General features: G+C 55.4%; 1 protein-coding gene across 13 annotated transcripts in view; it reads left to right on the plus strand.

Moving 5' to 3' along the window:
* RARA (retinoic acid receptor alpha) overlaps positions 1-19,463 on the plus strand; it is a 44,731-nt gene that overhangs the window by 22,009 nt on the left and 3,259 nt on the right. For 7 of the 13 annotated variants that reach the window (XM_053570833.1, XM_053570832.1, XM_053570839.1 and 4 more), the window contains 5 exons: positions 13,799-13,947; positions 15,242-15,383; positions 17,282-17,442; positions 17,720-17,896; positions 19,235-19,439. In XM_053570833.1, coding sequence (XP_053426808.1) covers positions 13,799-13,947; positions 15,242-15,383; positions 17,282-17,442; positions 17,720-17,896; positions 19,235-19,439 — 834 coding nt within the window. Of the gene's footprint in view, positions 1-7,864; positions 8,612-9,760; positions 9,866-9,888; positions 10,400-10,450; positions 13,530-13,798; positions 13,948-15,241; positions 15,384-17,281; positions 17,443-17,719; positions 18,232-19,234; positions 19,440-19,463 lie in introns of those variants that run through there. The other 6 variants (XM_053570845.1, XM_053570840.1, XM_053570844.1 and 3 more) reach the window with 6 other exon arrangements.

Raw genomic sequence — 19,463 nt, forward strand, 5'->3', positions numbered from 1 at the left:
CAGGGACCTACTACCCCTTCCATAGCCACTGGCAAGCTGCCTGGCACCACTGCCCTGCGCACTTGGCTGGGTTGGGTCAGTGCCCCCTTCTCAGTATGGGGGCAGTGCTCTCTCTCCAGAGCCAGGGAGTCTCTTTGTCCCTGGAGCAGGCCCTGGCTGGGTGCCTCACTGCCCACACTGGCTGTCTGCCCACCACCACCACTGCTTCCTGGATCGCCTCCTCTGGTTTTGCCACAGCCCCTTCCCTCCCAGGCCCCACTAGCCACCAAGAGTAAGGACTTTATGTCTGTGGTCCTTTATTCCCCACCCCCCATCCCATCCCACCCCCACCCCCCGCACTCTTTATGCCTTGGGGCCAGTTAAGTGCTGCCTCAGTTTCCCCTGATACCCTTTCTCAAGCCGTGATCTGTTTCTTCCCTCTACCTCATATAGTAGTGTGAGGTAGACGGAATCTGGGGACCCTGATTTTGGTCTGGTCTTCTAGTCTGTGCTGATGATGAGAGGAGGCTGGTATCTGGGGTTTAGGGATGCTTGGGAATAGGTGGGTCTATCTGTAATATTTGCTATATTTGAAGGGACATGGATTCACTGGAGCTGGAAGAGTGTTCCCTGTCAGTGGGATTTTTTTTTGTTTTTTTGAGACTGTCTCACTCTGTTTCTGTGGTTAGAGTGCCTTGGCATCATCATAGCTCACAGGAACCCCAAACTCTTGGGTTCAAGCAGTCCTCTTGCCTCAGCCTCCTATGTGGCTGGGACTACAGGCACCCACTCTAACGCCTAACTAGTTTCTCTACATTTTAGTAGAGATGGGGTCTCATTCTTGCTTAAGCTGGTCTTGAACACCAAGTTTAAACAATCCACCCAAAGTGCTAGGATTATAGGTATGAGCCGTTGTGCCTGGCTGTGCCAGTGGGATTTTTAAGCAGAGAGGAGTTGAGAGTCTGCAACCTGGTGTCTGTGGACAACTTGTCCTCCCCCAGGTGATAGGAACAGAGCTCCCAGACACTCTGTTCACTGCGAGCCTGGACTCTTCGGAGGGTTGGAGATGGGGGCTGGGGCCTGGCCCCATCCTGTGCCCATCCTATGCCAGACTGAGTGAATGCTTTGCCCTGCCCTGAATGTTGCAAGTTTCTTCCTCTTTCTTAGAGGTGGGTGGGAAGCCTTGTGACCTTCTCCCCTCAGGGTGGGGTACCCACATTTCAGGCAAGTGTAGCCTTCTTTGGCTGTCCCCACCCGGGTTAGGCAATGCCCCCTTCCTGCCCCCTCCCTCTGTGAGCCTGTGGGTTTCTCTGCTCCTCCTCTTTCCTAGTAAACAACAACAACTTATCTTTCTATCTGGACCCCCAGTTTCTGAGCTTCTTATTGACCTTCCTCTTCTCTGGGACCAGAGGCATGGCCATGGGCCTTCCTCCTTCTCCTGTAGGGGTAGGGGTGCCTGATGACCAGAGCTCCTTAGCTCTGGGTAGGAAATCATGTTTCTGGCCTCAGAGATGGAGACTGGCGCCGAGGAGTTCGGCAGTTCGTAAGAGAGGTAGAAACCAGTGGCTCTCCACTCCTACAGGGAGCAAATGATATGCTCTGGTCCTCTGCCACTCTTTTTGTAGGACACCTCACTAATGAGGCTTCCTCCTTCCATTCCCTGCCAAAGGAGAAGTGTTGGATCTTTCCTATTTCCTCATCCTTCTCCCAGGTGGGAGGGAGGCAGCACCTTAGGTGGCATTTGTGTGCCTTTCAGAGACCTAGTGGCCTGTGGGATGACAGATTCTCTCCAGGTCACTGTGGGGGAGGGGATTTATCCTGCTACAGACTCCCAGGGAGCCATGGTGGGAACCCCAGAGATGGCACAGGGATTCCCCCTCCCCCAAGCCAGACCTTGGGGCTTGGTCTCTGAGGACTGGTGTTTACCCTGGAGGTTGGGATTCTGTGTGCATTATGGGGAGAGTCAGGCTTGTGTGTGTTTTAGGTGGAAGGGAGGTCAAGGTTGGATGCGTTAGGGAGGGGATTAATGGCTTATGCGCATTGGGTGAGAGGGTTAGAGAGTTGAGTGTGTTTTGGGAGAATCAAATCTGGAGCTGGGGAAGGGTGTCAGTTTCTTGGCTGCTGAGGCTGGGAGGGGGTATGACTTAGGGCACAGAGCAGTTAAAGGGCATAGTCTTCAGATTGTGTTGTGCTTGGGAGGGAAGTGTCTATTACCACTCTTCAGGCTGGAGAGAACTAATCTGCCTTTTTTTGTTGCTCACCCTGGGAATTCCACCAACAAAGAGGTTTTAGTGGGGGCTGTGGGATAGGCTTCACAGTTAAAACTACGAACTTTGTGCCACTTTCTAGGTCCTGACAACCTCTCTGAGCATGTTTCATCATCTGTAAAACAAGAATATTAAACCAGAATCCACCTTAGAGGGTTGTGAATTAGGCAAGATCATTGACTGATCACTTAGCTCCCTGTCTTACATATGACCTGGTGTTTTGGGACCTAGTCCTTTTTTAAGTGGGAGCTGGAGAGAATGGGATACTAACGTCTGTAGAGCTCTGTGTGTCAAGGGCTTTAACCTGCGTTTTACAAATCTTAAACTCTACAATTCTGGGAGAGAGACATCCTCATTTACAGAGAAAACAGTGCTGGGGGAGATTAAAGTACCTCGGAATTGGACCTATAAGATTGCAAAGCTGGGCTGTTTTCCACCATCCAGATAGGCAGGTTGGGGAGGGTATTGTGGGGCGTTCTCAAGGGTGTAGGGAGCGGATGGGAAGTAGAGGGTTAGTGCCAATGTTGAACCTTTTCCTCCATTGCTGAGACCCTACCTTGTCTTAAAACCTCTAGCCTTCCCCCAGTAGAGGGCGTAGGGAGGGCGCCCCACCCCAAGCTATGCCTCCTCTCCTTGAGGCTGGAAGGAAAGAGAGATAAGAGGCCTGGGCCAGATCTCCATCCTGTCCTGGATGCTGTGGATACAATCTGTTCACACCCATCCCCACCCCCAAATCTGCCCGCTGCAGCCCATGGTGAGTTTGCAGAGCTCAGTGGGTGCCCTCCCCCCATCTTCAGACTGACACTGAAGGAACAGAGTGTAAAAGCCACAGTTCTGATTCTTATTTTGTTTCAATTTGTGGGTGGGAGAAAGGCAGTTGGAAGCAATCGATAGGAGCCAGGAATGGGTGCCCCAAAAGGGTGGCTCCAGATTTCTAGTCCACATGTTTGCTGTGTGTGTCTAGAGATTGGGGAATGGCCCAAGGGTCAGGGTGAGCCCTGCAGGAGACAGAGAGGAGGGAGTGTGCACTTCTCTTCTTCCTTTCCTCTGCTTATTCCTTCCCTTTGCAGTCTGTGCATCCTCCCTCTCTCCCCTTTTCCCACTCTTTCCCTGGACAATAGGAGGAATAGCCCGGGGGAGGGGTTCTCCCTAGCAATGCCTTTCCTGCAGTCCAAAATGTACAGTCAGCCAAAAGACTGACTTTTGGGGCTTTGAATGAAAATCTCTGGCCCCTCACCTTTTATCTCCCAGCAAAGACAATGCATATGCCCTCACAGGGCAGGATCCATGCATGGACTGGGGGAGGGGGACCCAGGAAAGGAAGCCTCTCCTCCTCTTGGGCAGATCAGGGCCAAGGCACTGTATCCCTCCTCCGTGTGCCCACAGAGCTGTGTCAGTGTAGGCCCTGACTGTCCTTGGGGGGTGGGGGGTGTAATGCCTGCAGGAAGAGGAAGTGGTTCCCTTCTCTAAATCATTTTGGGGTGGTGCCTTCCTCCTCCACCCTCTTCAAGGAGTAGGACCACAGTCAGTTAGTTGGGTCTCTCAGGGTAGACTGGAGGCCACTCAGTCCTAGACAGGCAAGAAACAGAGGCTCTTCCCTCCCCAATTTGACTTCTGGGTTGCTAGAAATCTCAGCGAGCCCACAGACCAAGAGCCCCACCGTGGGCAGAAGTCTTAAGGACATCTTTTCCTGTGAAGGCTTCAGGAGTGTGGCGAAGACGTGCATTGTCTTGGGGAAAGGCCACCCTGTACTGGGACCCCGTCTACCTGGCATTCACCTCATGATTTCCTGTTTGTTATCCCCTCCAAGTGGGGTTGGGGACAGTAGGGTACCCTGCTTGGCATAAGTAGGGGCCAGTTCAGCCTACACCTGCTGAGGGCTTACCATGCACAAGTCCTGAGGAGTCACACTGGAATAAGGATGGGCAGGACAGGGCCTCAAGCTCCCAACACCAGCTGCCTGTCCGAATTTTCCTTTTTCTCTCTGCTCCCACTGCCCCAGGACACTGGGTTCTGCTCTGACCTGTCCTATGACCTTGCTGTTGCTTAAAACAGGTCTCTTCGGTTTCTCTCTAGCTCCAGAAATCCTATCCATCCTTCAAGGAACATCTTCTTATTTCTTATTTTTTTATTTTTATTTTTTTGTAGAGACAGAGTCTCACTTTATGGCCCTCGGTAGAGTGCTATGGCCTCACACAGCTCACAGCAACCTCCAACTCCTGGGCTTAAGCGATTCTCTTGCCTCAGCCTCCCGAGTAGCTGGGACTACAGGCGCCCGCCACAACACCCGGCTATTTTTTGGTTGTAGTTTGGCCGGGGCCAGGTTTGAACCCGCCACCCTAGGTATATGGGGCTGGCGCCTTACCGACTGAGCCACAGGCGCCGCCCTAAGGAACATCTTCAATGCTACCTCTTCCCAGAAACCTTCACAGATGTTCTCCCTTCCTTACCACATTCTCCCTCCCTTCTTAGAATGCCTGTGAATATTCATTAATTAATTCATACATACATACATACATACATACATATAAACAACACTCATCTCTCTACCAGGGTGTTACTTCTCTGAGGTTCCTGCCATGAGCTGTAATCATTTGGGAGATCTTTTCCTGACCACAAGGTCTTTGATGGCAGGGACAGACTCTCAGGTCCCTTAGCACCTTGAAGCTGTGAGCAAAGAACCTAGAACATAAATGGTGCCCAGGAGCTACAGCATTTGAGAGGAAGGATACCAAAAACATGGAAACACTCTGTCCTTCCTCTTCCTCAGTGGTCCTCTACGTATTGCCAAGACTTGCAAACCTGCCCCAGACCATTCCATCTGTAGCCCTGACTTTACTTTGGAGCCCCACACCTTCCTGTGCAATAGCCCAGTGGACTTCTCTACTTTGCAATCTCAGGAACTTCACCATTGCATAAGCTGCACACCAGAGAGTCCTCTTTGCTACCTTCCATCCCCCCATTGATTCTACCTGTAAACTACCTGGTGAGGCCACATAGCTGCTCACACCTTAAGGGGACCAATGGCTTGAGCTGAGAAGCCTATATTTACAGTGAGCTGTGATTATACCACTGTACTCCAGCTTGGTTGATACAGCAAGACCCCGTGTCTTAAAAAAAAAATCTGGTGGGCTGGGTGTGGTGGCTCATGCCTGTAATCCTAGCACTTGGGAGGCTGAGGCGGGTAGACTGCCTGAGTACATTAAGTTCAAAACCAGCCTGAGCCAGAGTGAGACCCCATCTTTAAAAAAATAGCCTGTAGTCCCAGCTACTTGGGAGGCTGAGGTAAGGGAATCGCTTGAGCCCAAGAGTTTGAGGTTGCTGTGAGCTGTGATGCCATGGCACTGTACCAAGGGTGACAAAGTGAGACTGTCTCAAAAAAACAAACTGGTGAATCCACTTTCCTCTGTCCATCAGCGCTGTCAGTGTTCTAGGCTAAGCCACCATACTGCTACAGTGGCTCTAAGCAACCTGTGGGTCGTGATCCCTTTGTAACAATGAAAATACATCCTGCATATCAGATTCATAACAGTAGCCAAATTACAGTTATGAAGTAGCAACGAAAATAATTTTATGGTTGGGGTTCACCACAATATGAGGAACTGTATTATTATTATTATTATTTGAGACAGAGCCTCAAGCTGTCCCCTGGGTAGAGTGCCATGGGGGCTACAGCTCACAGCAACTTCAAACTCAAGTGATTCTCCTGCCTCTGCCTCCCAAATAGCTAAACTATGCCTGCCACACTGCCCCGCTATTTTTTTTTTTTTTTTGGCTGCAGCTGTCATTGTTGTTTGGCAGGCCAGCTCAGGTGTATATGGCTGGCGCCTTAGCCACTTGAGCCACAGGCGCCAAGCCAAGGAACTGTATTAAAGGTTCGTGGCATTAGGAGGCATTAGGAAAGTTGAGAACCACTGCAAGGGGTCTTTCTTGTCTTCTATAATTCATTCTTCACATTGCTGCTAGAAAGATGTTTTTGCACTGTAAATCAGATCTTTTTTTTTTTTTTGTAGAGACAGAGTCTCACTGTACCGCCCTGGGGTAGAGTGCCATGGCGTCACACGGCTCACAGCAACCTCTAACTCCTGGACTTACGCAATTCTCTTGCCTCAGCCTCCCAAGCAGCTGGGACTACAGGCGCCCGCCACAACACCCGGCTATTTTTTTGTTGTTGTTGTTGCAGTTTGGCCGGGGCTGGATTTGAACCCGCCACCCTCGGCATATGGGGCCGGCGCCCCACTCACTGAGCCACAGGCGCCGCCCTGTAAATCAGATCTTGCCTGTCCTCTGCTTGGTCTGTTTTTATGGCTTTTCCTTGCATTTAGGATAAAATCCAAAAGCCTTACTGAGGCCTACCTGGCGTAGCCTTAGCCCAACCTCTCCAGCCAGGGCTAGTGTACCTTTCCCTCTTGACTTTTATTGCTCTATCCTTCCTAGTCTTCCTTCAGTTCCTTGAATGATTTCACCAACTTTTATAACCCTAGTATCTTTGCATAGGTCCAGTAAAAGAGCCTATGCATGCAAATTTACATCCCTACCTTTGGAGAGCAGAGTAGGATACCCACTCTTCCAGGGATATCCCCTCTTTCCAAGGACCTTTACCCAAGCTAGGCCTTTCTGCCAATGAAACAGGCACCCCGAGGGCTTCCGGGATGAAGTGGTCAGCTGGGAGGCACCAGCCCCTCCTTTCATCTCTCCAGGGCCCGGACTGCACAGCAGGGGCCGATCCTGGTTCCGCAGCTGGGAGACACCCTGGGCGGGGCTTTGCTCACCGGAAGCACGCGAAGCGTGGGGAGTAGAGCCGCCTCTACTTGTGTGTTGTGCCAACAGCACCAGCGCTGCCGCGTCGGGTTCCGGCTGCTGGAGTCACACATGATGTCACAGACAATGACACAAGCCGGGTGTCTCATTCCGACACAGCGCCCAAGCTGCACAATGTCACACCCAGAACACCTAGCACGCCGCGTTTGTGGCGCTAACACTCGGCCACACGATCCCCAGCCCTACGCTTCCTGCGGCCGCTCTCCGCGTGTCCGTGAGAGCTGGCCCAGTCCGGTCGGGCATGGGGCCGGCGGGCGAGCCCCACGGGCTGGCTGGCGAGCGGGTGATGTCACGGGCAGCGGTGGGTGGGTTACCCGGAGGTGAGGCGCCGCCAGGCGAGTTCAGAGAGAGTTCAGCCGCATTGCATTAGGCAAATGAGGTCCGGCCTGGGCGGGGGTGTGTGCTAAGGGGAGGACACCGGGACCACCCCCCTCCTCCCCGACTCAACACCTCCCCTCGCCGCGGCTTCCCTCGGGTAGGGATTGACCAAACCACGGGGGAGGCTGGGAACCGGAACTGGGATGGGGAAGGCGCCCGCCCCTCTTCCGTCCTGGCGAGCGCCCGCAGCCCCCTCCTCTCCTCGTACCCTGCCATGGTCTGCACTCTGCGGGCTCCTTCTCTGGTGCCTTTCTCCTTCCTTCTTCTCTTTCCTCCTCCCCTTTCGCAGGCTCCCCCACTCGCTTGTCCACTTGCCTCTCCCTCTTGGTTCCTAGCATTTCGCCCAGACCCGCGGGGAATGGGTTAATCCAGGGGCGGTGCCTGGACGGGGCGGGGTGGAGAAAGGGGGCTGGGACCCGCAGGGGAGGGGGCGCGCAGGGGTCGGGGTGGGGGCCGCGGCGCGCACTACCGGAGACCCAGCGAGCCGCGGGCTGCCCCGGACCTTTCGGAGGCGGAGCCGCTCGGGGTCCCCACCCCCACCCGGAATCCTCGCCCGGGAGAAGCCCGGGAGCCCCGGCGGGGAGAAGGAAGTGCTAGTCGACCCCCCTCCCCGCCCTGCGCTGATCCCGCCCCCGGCCTCCGGACTTGGGGAGCCGCCGGACTCTGCCTCGACACCGTGAGACTCGAGCCTGGAGCCCCCTCGAGGTGAAGGCGCAGAGTACCCGGGTCCTGCCAGTCGTTCTTTGGGAAAGCCGAGGGACACCCCGCACCCCAGCCCACGCAACTTCCCCGCTTTTCACCTGGACTGGCGGAGCGGCTGGCGGACTTAGACTCGGGGACTTCAGGGCAGGGGGACCACCCCCCTGCCCTGGTTGCCAGTCGGAGCGAGGGGACGTCTCCTCGCCCCCAGCTGCTCCACTCAGATGGCGTCTCCCGCTGAGTGAGGGGGCAGTGCGCAGGACTTCCCCGCCTGGACTTCTTGCTTTCGCGTGGGAACATGTACGAGAGTGTGGAAGTGGGGGGACTCACCCCCACCCCTAACCCCTTCCTAGTGGTGGATTTTTATAATCAGAACCGGGCCTGTTTGCTCCCGGAAAAGGGGCTACCCGCCCCGGGTCCCTACTCCACCCCGCTCCGGACTCCGCTTTGGAATGGCTCAAACCACTGTACGTACCGGCCTCTGCCTCTGCTGTTGTAAGGGTCAGGGTGGGCGGTGAGGCTTCTATTCTTACCCCCGGGACGAGCCCGAGGGCGTGCTTGGGGGGGGGTCTTATCTCTAACCCTTGTGTCTCTTCCTGCAACTTGAGTGCCTTTGATGGACAATTGCCACGGCCTCCCGTACAGCAACCCTGGGTGTTGCTTAGAGGGGCATAGAGGTTCCTTCTTTCAGGAAACATCCTTTCATCTCTTCTTCCACTTCTTCCAGGGAACGTGCAGCTCAAGCCCCTTACTTCCCATGTGTATCTTCTTGGAATCCAATAGCAGGCAGGAGGGTGGGGTAAAGGTCTCAGAGGAGGAAGGGCCTCCTCCAGAGATCTCACTCCTGCCAAAGACTGAGGGAGAGACACCCCTTCTGTGTTCCAGCTCCTGCCCCCAGCCCGTGTTGCTAGAGTGGGTGCCAGGGGAGTGCTCTTTAGTGTTGACAGTGGGATGTGGCAGAAAGGGGCAACTCTCTCAGATACCTGCCTGCCATCCTCATCCACCCTTATATCATGGGAAGGGGCACTTTATTCATCTTGGGATTGTCCTGGCCTCACACTTGGCAGGCATCTTTGAGGCTTCTGTTCCCAGGAATGGAAGAGAGAAGTTGCTCTGGTGGGAAGAATTCCTCTCCTCCTAATTCTAATGTTTTGTTCTCTGGAGGATGACTTTGTTTTTTGTGGGGCTGGGGCTTCTTTGGAAATGAGAACTATGTCCCCTCCCAAACCTGCCACTGAGTGCTTTTGTTACCCTGCCTTCACTTGGGGATAGGGCCAGGTCCTGGACCATCCCTTCCTATGAGGGGTGCTGATAAGAACCCTGGCATCTTAGCAGTCTAGTCACCTTTTCTCCTTGTTGCCCCCTGCCTGGATTCAGGGTCCTCTGGGAGGGAGGGGCTCTGTGCACACTCAGGTGCTGTGAGCACACAGGGTGCACACCTGGGTGTATTGGTGCCCAGCTGTAAGACAGTGTACACTGGGTGGGCGGGAGCAGGCACTAAGGAGTTATTGTTGGGTGGCTGGGGTTTCTTTGCCTGTGTGGCTCACTTCTGGCCTCTGCTCTTACCTGGAGGTTCTCCCATCCTCTTGACCTGCTGCCTTCCTCCTCCCTGCCAGGGAGAAGAGTGGAGTGGGTCTCTAGGAGCCTGGCAGATTGGAGAAGATTTTGAAAGGCAAAGGATTTACCTCACTCAAAGCCCTTCTTGCTCAGAGAGACCTGAGGTGGACAGACAGCCCACCTCTGCCCTCCCAGAGCTGCCTCAACCCCAGCCTTTCCTATTGTCCTGTCTCTTGAACTTTACCCCTGGGACTGAATCTGTGTGCAGCTGCAAACATGGGAGGGAGGGTGTGAGCAACCAGCCATTGACTTTGGGGAAAAAAAAAGAGACTAAGAGGGTGACATTAGGACCCTCTTTCCCCTTCTCCCAGTGCTGGAAGAAGCCCCCCCGAAACGGACTAATTGAGGCAGGGCTGCCAGGGTTACCCCTGCCACTGCCTTGTCCATTTTCTCCAGAGGGCTAGAGGGAGGGAATCTGGGATCTGAGACCTTGGTTCTAGTCCTGTCTCTTCTTTAGCCCATGGGGACAGTTCAGCTTTTCTTGGCCCAGAACTGGAGGGGGAGAAGGATCAGAGTCTGACTGGCAGTGGATTTCATGTGCACTGCTTGCCCCAAACCACTGGACATGAGGAAGTGGAGACTTATTCCCCACCCAGTCTGGGGTGGGGTAGACCTAAAGGCCTCGGCTCCCAGTTCTGGTAAATGGGGTTGATTGGGTATGTATATGTTGGGGTGTCAGTGGATGCAGAACCCAAGGCTGTATGTTGAAAGTGACAGAGATGAGATGTGTGGATTGCCCTGATGCACAGAAGGACCTGGAGTCTGAGGGTTGTGACTACACCATGTCTAGAGGATGTGGGCCCAATGTTCTTGGAAAGAACCCCTTGGTGTGTGGAGGTCCTCTGGTGACTGGAGCCACCTTCTAGCCCCGTCTTGGTAAATTCTCCACTCCCCCTTCACCTCCAAGCGGGGAAGACAGCAGGTTGGCTGTGGAAGGAGGGGGTCTCTTAGGTCCTGCAGGCCTCCAAGGACCTTGCCTCCCTTCCAGAGCCTCTATTTGGTGCATTAGAGGACAAGGGGTGCATAGGATGTGGCTCCCCATCTGTCCCCCGCCAGTCTCTGCTGTTCACGCCTCCGCCTGCTCCCAGACATCCAAGAATGTGAAGCACGTGGATGCCCATAGTGGGGGGAGGGGAAGAGATGCTTATCAGGCCGGCTGGTCTAGGGGCTTTCTTCCACATCCTGCAGGCTGCGGTCCTACACCCAGAGCCACCTTCACCTCCTCAGAAGAGGAAGGGCTGTATGGAGGGCCTTGCTCCCCTTCCCCAGGGGTCCCTAGGGTTTGTGAGGGGAGTTGCAGAGGAGCGGGCGCCAGCTGGATTGGGAGGGGAGCACTGGCTCAGGGCCCGGCTGATTTCCTGCTGATCTCCTCCAGGAAACCAGCCCCTTGTGTGAGCCTGCAAACGGCTCAGGGGTGTGGGGAATCCAGAATGCTCTTTGCACCAGGATGGGGGAGCAAGGGAGGGGCACCCTGGCAGCATTGGTGGGAGGGGACGCCTGGCTTCCTGGGCAGGTTCCAGCCCTCCACCGGGCGGGCACTAGAACTTTGAGCTGAGGTGTGGTCCTTCTCTAGCCTGAGCTGCAGGATGAAGAGAGATTGTGGGCTGGGGCCTCTTGGGAGAGGTTATTGGGGGAGGGGGGGCGCCAGGGCAGTCCCTCCCCCTCCCCCTGTATGTGGGGAGTTATAGCTATGTCCTAACTTGTAGAGGCTGGAGTCCCTCAAGCCTTTGCTTTGGTCCTTCTACCTCAGCCCCCTAGGCTTCTGGCTGGAGGCCTGGAGAGGTGGGGATTGGGCCTCAAGCTCTGAGTTCAAAGGGCAGAACAGGAAACCTCAGAGCCGAGTTACCTGGGTGACAGGTGGGGATGCGGTAGGGGAGTAGACTGTGTTATAGCCTGAAAGACAGCCAGCACTATGGGGTGGGCTGAAAGGAGGCCTTACCCAGCCCAAACTGTAGCCCTTGCCTCAGGTCATCTCTCCTCTCCTGCCAAAATATAATTTTAAAAAGCACATTCTTTCAGTTCTATAAACACCCTCTGGATTTTGCCTTAGTTCCAAATTTCAATGGGTCTTTGCCCCGCTACTCTATCCCTGGCCTTAGAGCTGTTGCCCCTTATCCTGGTATCACTGTGTCTCCCCATGCCCCATCTACCTGCCCTCCACGCCACTCTGTACCCCAAAGTGCCTTCAGTCCGTGCTCCCCCTCCACTCTGGTTCATTTTAGAGGTGGGGCCTTGGGAGAGGCAGGTCCTGGGGCAAAGGGTGGATAGGAGGGAAGGAGAGGTCAATGCCTTCTTCCTTTGCTTGTTGGACTGCCCAGCCGGATTCTAGGCCATAGTCCCCCATCCTTACCACACCCCCTTGTCCTTGACATCCCCCTACCAGTCTGGATTGTCTATTGTTACTGCTTTTACGTCTTGGAAAAAGTTAGCACGACAAAGGGCTCCTTTGTCGGCTTGCCCCCCTCTGCCTCCCTGCCTCACCCAGGCCCCTCACTCCCCACACCCCCAGCAGCTGTTCTCTGGCTTCTCAGCCTGTCTGATTTGCTTGTCTGGCCTGGGGAGAATGAAGTGGGAAAAAAACACCTTATGCTGTCTGGCCAGGGCAGTTCGTGTTTGGGGGAGGTCCGTGAAGAGGCTGCTTGACTGTTAGCAGTGTGGACATTGCTGGTCCCTTTGCTTCAGGCTGATCTCTGGGCAGGGAAGGAGACATGGGGCCTCAGCAGTGCTGACCAAGGAAGTGGTGCCTAGGCCCTACTGAGAGCCAGGAAAGCCCTGCCAAGGTTGTTGGCCTGGGTCCCTGTCATCGGCTGCCTGGTAGCCCTGGTGTGCCTACAGGTGAGGAGGAGAGTGGTAGCATACCATCTGTCCCCAGTGCGCCCACACTTACTTCCTCTGTGTCTGGATGTGGGGGCCATGTGACCCATAGCTGTAAGGTGCTTGGGTCAGGAATATGCCAGAACCTCACATGCTGGAGTTGGGGTAGGGTGAAGTAGGATTCTGAGGTGTGGGAGTGAACATGGCAAGAACTCTGCAAGATGCTGTATGGCTCCTTGGGAATTTGGGCTTGCCTTGGTCAGAGTTCTTATCTAGCACCCTACACCCCCAGCTGTGCAGGCTTTGGGCACAGACAGCTCCTGCCCAGCCCATCCCTATTCCCTTGGGGTGATGGGCATGGAGCCAGGTCCAGGGGAGGTTTTGGGCAATTGGGGCTCCCCCTGTGGCTGGGTCACCCTCCTGGCTGCCCTCTTGGAACTGAATAGCAGGGGGGAGGGGATAGTAACCGGGACATAGTGTTGAGGCCAGACAGACAGAGCATTGATGGGAACAGACCCCCCTTTGTCATGCTGTCCCCCCTCCAGACGGGTGCCCAGAATGATGGACTTATGGGGCCCTTTAATGTCCTCTCCTCTTTATGTTCAGAGGGCCCCCCTACCTATCCCAGGGAGTTCTTGCCTGCTGTGCCCCAACATTTGTGACTCTTCTTTACACACCCTGCCTTGGGTCCCTGGCCAGGGGATTGTTTGGGTGGAGGAGGGGCTGTGGCCGCTGGCAGAAGGGGGAGCGGAAGCAGAGTGGTGGGGGAGTGGCCAGCTTTGAATATCCTGTTGACCCCAGTTTCCTCTGCCCCCAGCTTGTGTCCTCTTCCCTCCTCTTCAAGCCTTAACTCCTTAACTTGGGGGAGAATGGGGCCCGGCAGGGCTTGAGAATCAGGCTGACTCCCACCCCCAACTCCCCAAGTATAGCCATGGCATGTGTACAAATCCGATGGTATGTAGTCTGGTCTTTTTGGCTTTGAAAGTGGGGGTCCTGGAGAGAAGAGTGGTGGGGTGCTTCAGGCTCCATTGGCAGCCTCCTTCTCCCCAGTCTGTCTGGGGAGTCCCTGCTTTTCTGAGACACCACTGTTTCACGGTTTGAATCCTGCCAGCAATGGGGAGGCTGGGAGAGGCTCCTGGGGGAGACCATGAGGCAGGGCGGGGCACAGTATTAAGGATGGCAACCTGGGTCTCTAACTTCCCCCTCCCCTTTTCTTTCTCTAGCCATTGAGACCCAGAGCAGCAGTTCTGAAGAGATAGTGCCCAGCCCACCCTCGCCACCCCCCCTCCCTCGCATCTACAAGCCTTGCTTTGTCTGTCAAGACAAATCCTCAGGCTACCACTATGGGGTCAGCGCCTGTGAGGGTTGCAAGGTGAGTTGAGGGAGTTGTTGGGAAGGGCAATCCTGGTTGGGTAAATGGGATGTCCCACTTGCATTTCCTGGGAGTATGTAGTTGGAGGTAGCTGGAAGTCCCTGCTGCTTCTGCTCTTGTTTCTATGTGGAAACCTTGGAGGAGGAGGGGATGTCTGTAACAGAACCTCCCCCATGGATAAGCAGGGCTCTCCCAAACCAGAGGTGCCCTTCTGCCTCGTCTCCCTTCCCTGTCTCCACCCTCCAGCTAGCAGGGCCTACGCCCACTCTGCCACCACTGCCCAGGTTGCCATAGTGAGCTGGCTGCCACTGGCTCTTGGCTGGGGACCCAGGAGGCCTGACCCTTGCGGTCCTGCCTGAACCTCACCATGGCAGCCTGGCAGGAGGCAGTTAGGAGCAGGCACCCTGCCTTGGCCTCCCCTTCAGGTGCTCAGGCTGTAGGCTCCCCAATGTCTGGCTGGATTCCCTCACCCTTCTGTTAGGCTCCAGGGTGCAGATGGCGCTATACCTTCTCAGCAGCTCTGGGCCTGGCTTCTCCTCCACCCCAAGGGCTTAAGCCTCTGTAGTGGTTTCTTCCTTTAGCGATTGGGGCTCAGAAGAGGCACAGCTTTGGTACTAGGGGCTCTGGGTTGCCTCTTAGCCTAAAGTGGCTATCCCCAGGTGTGGGACAAAGGTCAAGGGCAAACCACAAGGCCCCAGACTGTGTGTCTGTCTATTCTGTCTGGCTGTTCCTGTCTGTGTCTCTGGTTGGCCTGTATGAAGAGCCCCTGACCAGCCTGGCTCTGTCTCTGGGATCTATCGGTGCACATCTGTCTGGTTGCTGAATGTGTGTCTTTCTCCTTGCCCCTGAGTGTGTATGAGTGTACGTGTGCACCTCCATCTCTCTGGCCAGCTTGTCTGTCTTCTTGGCCTCCTCCTGCTTGTCTTCTCTTCCTGTGTTCTGAGTTCAAGGCTGTAGGTTCCAAGCCTTTGGCTCTCTCCTGTGTAGCCCCATGCCTTTCTCTTCCTGAATTACGATCAGCCCTGAGGTCCTTTCCCCTAGAACAGAGGAGTTATATATATGGGCATAGGGTGGGAGAAGACTCCCGTCCGCCCTGCAGCCTTGCAGCCTTGAGGCAGGTGCTGGGGTTCTCCTGAGGGGTATCCTTTTAGATGAATCATTCTCTCCATCTTTTCTGGCCTGCTTAGGTAGGTGTTGGGTAAAGACTTGAGGGCAGCAGCTGGCCTGGCCCTCTCCCCACAGAGTGGGACCACTGTGGGCGTGGATGACCTGACTCCCTCCCCTCTATTCCCAGGGCTTCTTCCGCCGCAGCATCCAGAAGAATATGGTGTACACGTGTCACCGGGACAAGAACTGCATCATCAACAAAGTGACCCGGAATCGCTGCCAGTATTGCCGGCTGCAGAAGTGCTTTGAAGTGGGCATGTCCAAGGAGTGTGAGTGCTGTGGGGCCTGAGGTGCTCCATGGCCCAGGGAGCAGGGCTTGGTGGATGTGTGCACACACGTGAGCGTGCCCGCTGTGGTGTGCAGGCTTATAGTTAAGGTGATTTGTGTATGGCTACAGGGACCTGTCTGGCCGTGTCTGTGGTGTGCAGATGGATGCTCAGGTCCGGTGCACGCATAGGCGTTCCTGTTGATGCTTGTCTGGCTGTGTGAGCTTGCACATGTGTGTCTCCACATGGCTTTCTGCCAGGCCCTGGGTGGCTCAGGGCTGGGGCCCAGAGGCATACCTGAGCCCCTTCTGATTATGTATCTTAGGGGAGGGGTCTGAATTCTGGGGTCCTAGGTTGGGATTTATGTGTGTTGGAGAGCTGGGGTGCTGGCAAAAGGAACCAGAGCCATTTTCTGGTTAAGCCTAGAACCGGGAGTTGGAAGAGTGAATTGAGACTTCTCAGATCCCAGAAGAATGGGGGTTTCTAGTTTGGGCTCAGCTGAGGCCTGAGGAAGGAAGGGAGGGAAACGCTGGACAGGGAGACCCTCTTGTGTTGAATCATGGGTGTTGCCGTGGTGACCGGTGATTGATGATGTCAGAGATAAATGACGCTGACAGACGCCTCCTTGTCTGCATGGCCGTTACCATGGAGCCTGAGCTTTGGGGGATGGGGTGGGGGAGGGGGCTGCAGGACCACCACCCCCAGACCTTTGTGGGGAGGGAGCATGGGGGAGTGATGGTTCTGACTCATGCTTGAAGAGCCTCAGAAAGGAATGGAAGGGCTCTGAGTATCCTGCTGCAGGAGGCTGGAGGGTGCCTTGCCCTGAACCCAGAAAGTGGTGGCTCCCCACTGCAGAGTGGGTGGCAACTTGGGACCCACAGGCCTGGAACCCTTGGCGTAAGGGCTGTCACTTCCTGCTCCCTCTGTTAGTGCCACCTTCTCTGTCAGAAGGACCAGGGTGGGGACCCCCGCTCCCTCCCACCGCCAGCTCCCCCTCCCCTGGCTCCTCTGTGCCCTGGAGCTGAGCAGCTGCCATTTCAATAGAATTAAAGCTTCCGAATGATAAACGTCTTGTCACAGCTGCAATTTTCTCTTCCCAAATTATCCCCCCACTCTCCCTCTCCCTCCTCTCCCCTGCACTTTATTGAATTTGCAGAATCGACATGAGTGATCTCCAAATTATGCCAGCTACCCCCTTCCCTGCCCCCTCCCCCACCCTCTCTTCCTCCCGAGTCAGCAGCAGCCACCACTGGCCCTGTGAGTGATTGTGTGTCTGGGATAATCGGCTGGTAACGACCCCATCGCTTCTTTAAAGCTGAGTGGTGTGTGCGGCTCAGCGCCCCTGGTGATTTGTCAGCTCCCCAGCTAATGGGCTGAGAGATTCTCCCTGCCGGGTACCCCACTCTCTGGCTGGGGAGCCTGCTCCCTGCGTGCCCAAGGAGCTGCTCAGAGCCAGTCTGAGGGACCCCCAGGGAGACTGCTGCCTGAATGACTGAGTGGAGGTGGGAGCAGGTCCTTTCTGGGGGCAGGAGGCAGAGCACAAAGGAGGGTGTTGCACACCTGGAGTGTGGGCTGGTGTAGATGCGGGGGTGGGGGGGTGGGGGGTGGGGCTGCACTGCGGCTGGCCACCGGGGTGTGTGCCAGGCCACAGCTGTGGTCAGGGTCCTCTAGGCAGAACTTTGTGTGTGGGCTGGGTAGGCATGGAGGGCTGGAACATGTGGCCGTGCCCTGTCTGCTCATGCGTGTGTGTGTGCGCGTGTGCACGCATGTGCTTACCAGCTGGGGTGACCATCTCTGTAGCTAGTAGCTGGCAGCTCTCTGGTGGGAAGAGCTCAGGCTGGGGATGGACAGAGTGCTGCTCACAGCTGCCCACTAACTGCCTTTCTGCCCACCCCTGCCAGCTGTGAGAAATGACCGAAACAAGAAGAAGAAGGAGGTGCCCAAGCCCGAATGCTCTGAGAGCTACACACTGACACCGGAGGTGGGGGAGCTCATCGAGAAGGTGCGCAAAGCACACCAGGAGACCTTCCCTGCCCTGTGCCAGCTGGGCAAATACACTACGGTATGGCTTTCCCCTGCCGGGGGTGGGGTATGCCCAATGCCACAGGGCCAGGATAAGCCCCTTCTGAGGTGCCCCTTCTGCCAGGCCTTCCCTCCTCAGCCTTGGCTGGGCCTCCGCATCCTTCCCTTTCCCTTCATCTCCCTCCTCCTACTTCCTCCTCCCGAAGAGCTCTCAGGAAGTGAAGGCCGGCTAGAGGGCAGGCTTGTGGGGGCTGGCAAAGCCAGGCTGAGAAGGGGTGCTGCGGAGGAGAAGGCCCTCACTCTCTTCCCTCCCCCAGAACAACAGTTCAGAACAACGTGTCTCTTTGGACATTGACCTCTGGGACAAGTTCAGTGAACTCTCCACCAAGTGCATCATTAAGACTGTGGAGTTTGCCAAGCAACTGCCCGGCTTCACCACCCTCACCATTGCTGACCAGATCACCCTCCTCAAGGCTGCCTGCCTGGACATCCTGGTGAGGGTCTGCACTCTGCCCCCTGGCCACTGCCCCTGTGTCCTTGGTGGATGCCCTTCCAGCCACACAGCCACCCTCATAAATGACCACCTGGAATTGATCTGTCCAAATGTCCATTGCCCACATAGCCACCCTTCCCTTCCCTGTATGTCCAGCTGTCCACTTGTCCATCTGTCCACTTGTCTACCTGTCCACTATGCCACTCAGCAGCCAGGTGTGCATGATTTACTCATTCTCCTGAACATGGGTCATCCACCCTTTCTCCATCTGTCCAGTGAACTGTCCAGCCACCCATCCATGTATCCATTTATTCTGTAATAAAGATTCACCTAGGACCCTCTGTGGCCAGTTCTTAAGCTGGGTGCCAGGAACCCAGAGGTGAACACAAGACCCTTCCCTCTTGAAAAATTTCCATGTAGTGGAGGCAACAGATAAGTCAACAGAGTTTGTGAAACTGTGATAAATGTTGGCTGGAGATGGGAGGAGGGCCAGTGACTGCCTAGGTCCCAGGGAAGACATCCCAAAGGAAATAGTGCCTAGGGGTTTATAGAAAGGGTGGGTGAGAGGTGGTGAAAGTCCTGCTGTTGTGAGACCATGCTGCGTTCAGGGGACTGCAGGGCAGTTGATCAGCCCAAGGGTGAAATGAGCTGGAGGCTGGATGCAGGAGGTAGGGGATGGGGAGGGGGGTAGGAACTGCCAAAGCGAGGGCTGTTGTCCCTGACTAGGCTCAGTCTGCCTGTTCCCTTTTGGCCACCACAGGGTGAGGAGCTTGAGATTTGACAGGGCTGTTGTTCCCTCGTATGATGTATTTGATTGAACACTAAGGTGGGTAAGGGGGCAGGTATAAGTGTGCTGTCAGCTGGGCAGCCTCCCATCCCCATTCCCCAGGTGCAGGAGGCACAGTCAGGGTTCAGCACAACTCATTTCTTCAGCTCCTATTGTGTGCCCTATGCTGGGAACTACACTCAAAACTCTGCCAAGTTCCTTGTCTCCTAGAAATTCTAGTACTCCTCTAAGTCCTCTTCGAGAGGACAGGGTGACCTAGACCTGCACCATCCAGGACAGTAGCCACTCACCACATGTGACTATTTAAATGAATTAAAATTAAACTCAATTCAGTTTCTCAGTTGCATTAGCCACATTTCAAGTTCTTGATACCCACACGTGGTCAGTGGCTACCCTATTAGATGGTGCAGACAGAACCTTTCTATCATTGTAGAAAATTTATCAGACAGCACTGCTGGCTGCCGGCCAGGTAGTCCTTGGGGGAATGCTGGTGCAGGAGTGCTCGGGGTGTTTGGGGCTTACTCCCTGAACTCGTGCATCCTGTACACCCAGATCCTGCGGATCTGTACTCGGTACACGCCCGAGCAGGATACAATGACCTTCTCGGATGGGCTGACCCTGAACCGGACCCAGATGCACAACGCAGGCTTCGGCCCCCTCACCGACCTGGTGTTTGCCTTCGCCAACCAGCTGCTGCCCTTGGAGATGGACGATGCTGAGACTGGGCTGCTCAGTGCCATCTGCCTCATCTGTGGAGGTGGGCAGGGGTGGGGTTGGGCCC

The sequence above is a fragment of the Nycticebus coucang genome, chromosome 18 (assembly GCF_027406575.1).
Source record: "Nycticebus coucang isolate mNycCou1 chromosome 18, mNycCou1.pri, whole genome shotgun sequence".
Classification (NCBI taxonomy): domain Eukaryota; kingdom Metazoa; phylum Chordata; class Mammalia; order Primates; family Lorisidae; genus Nycticebus; species Nycticebus coucang.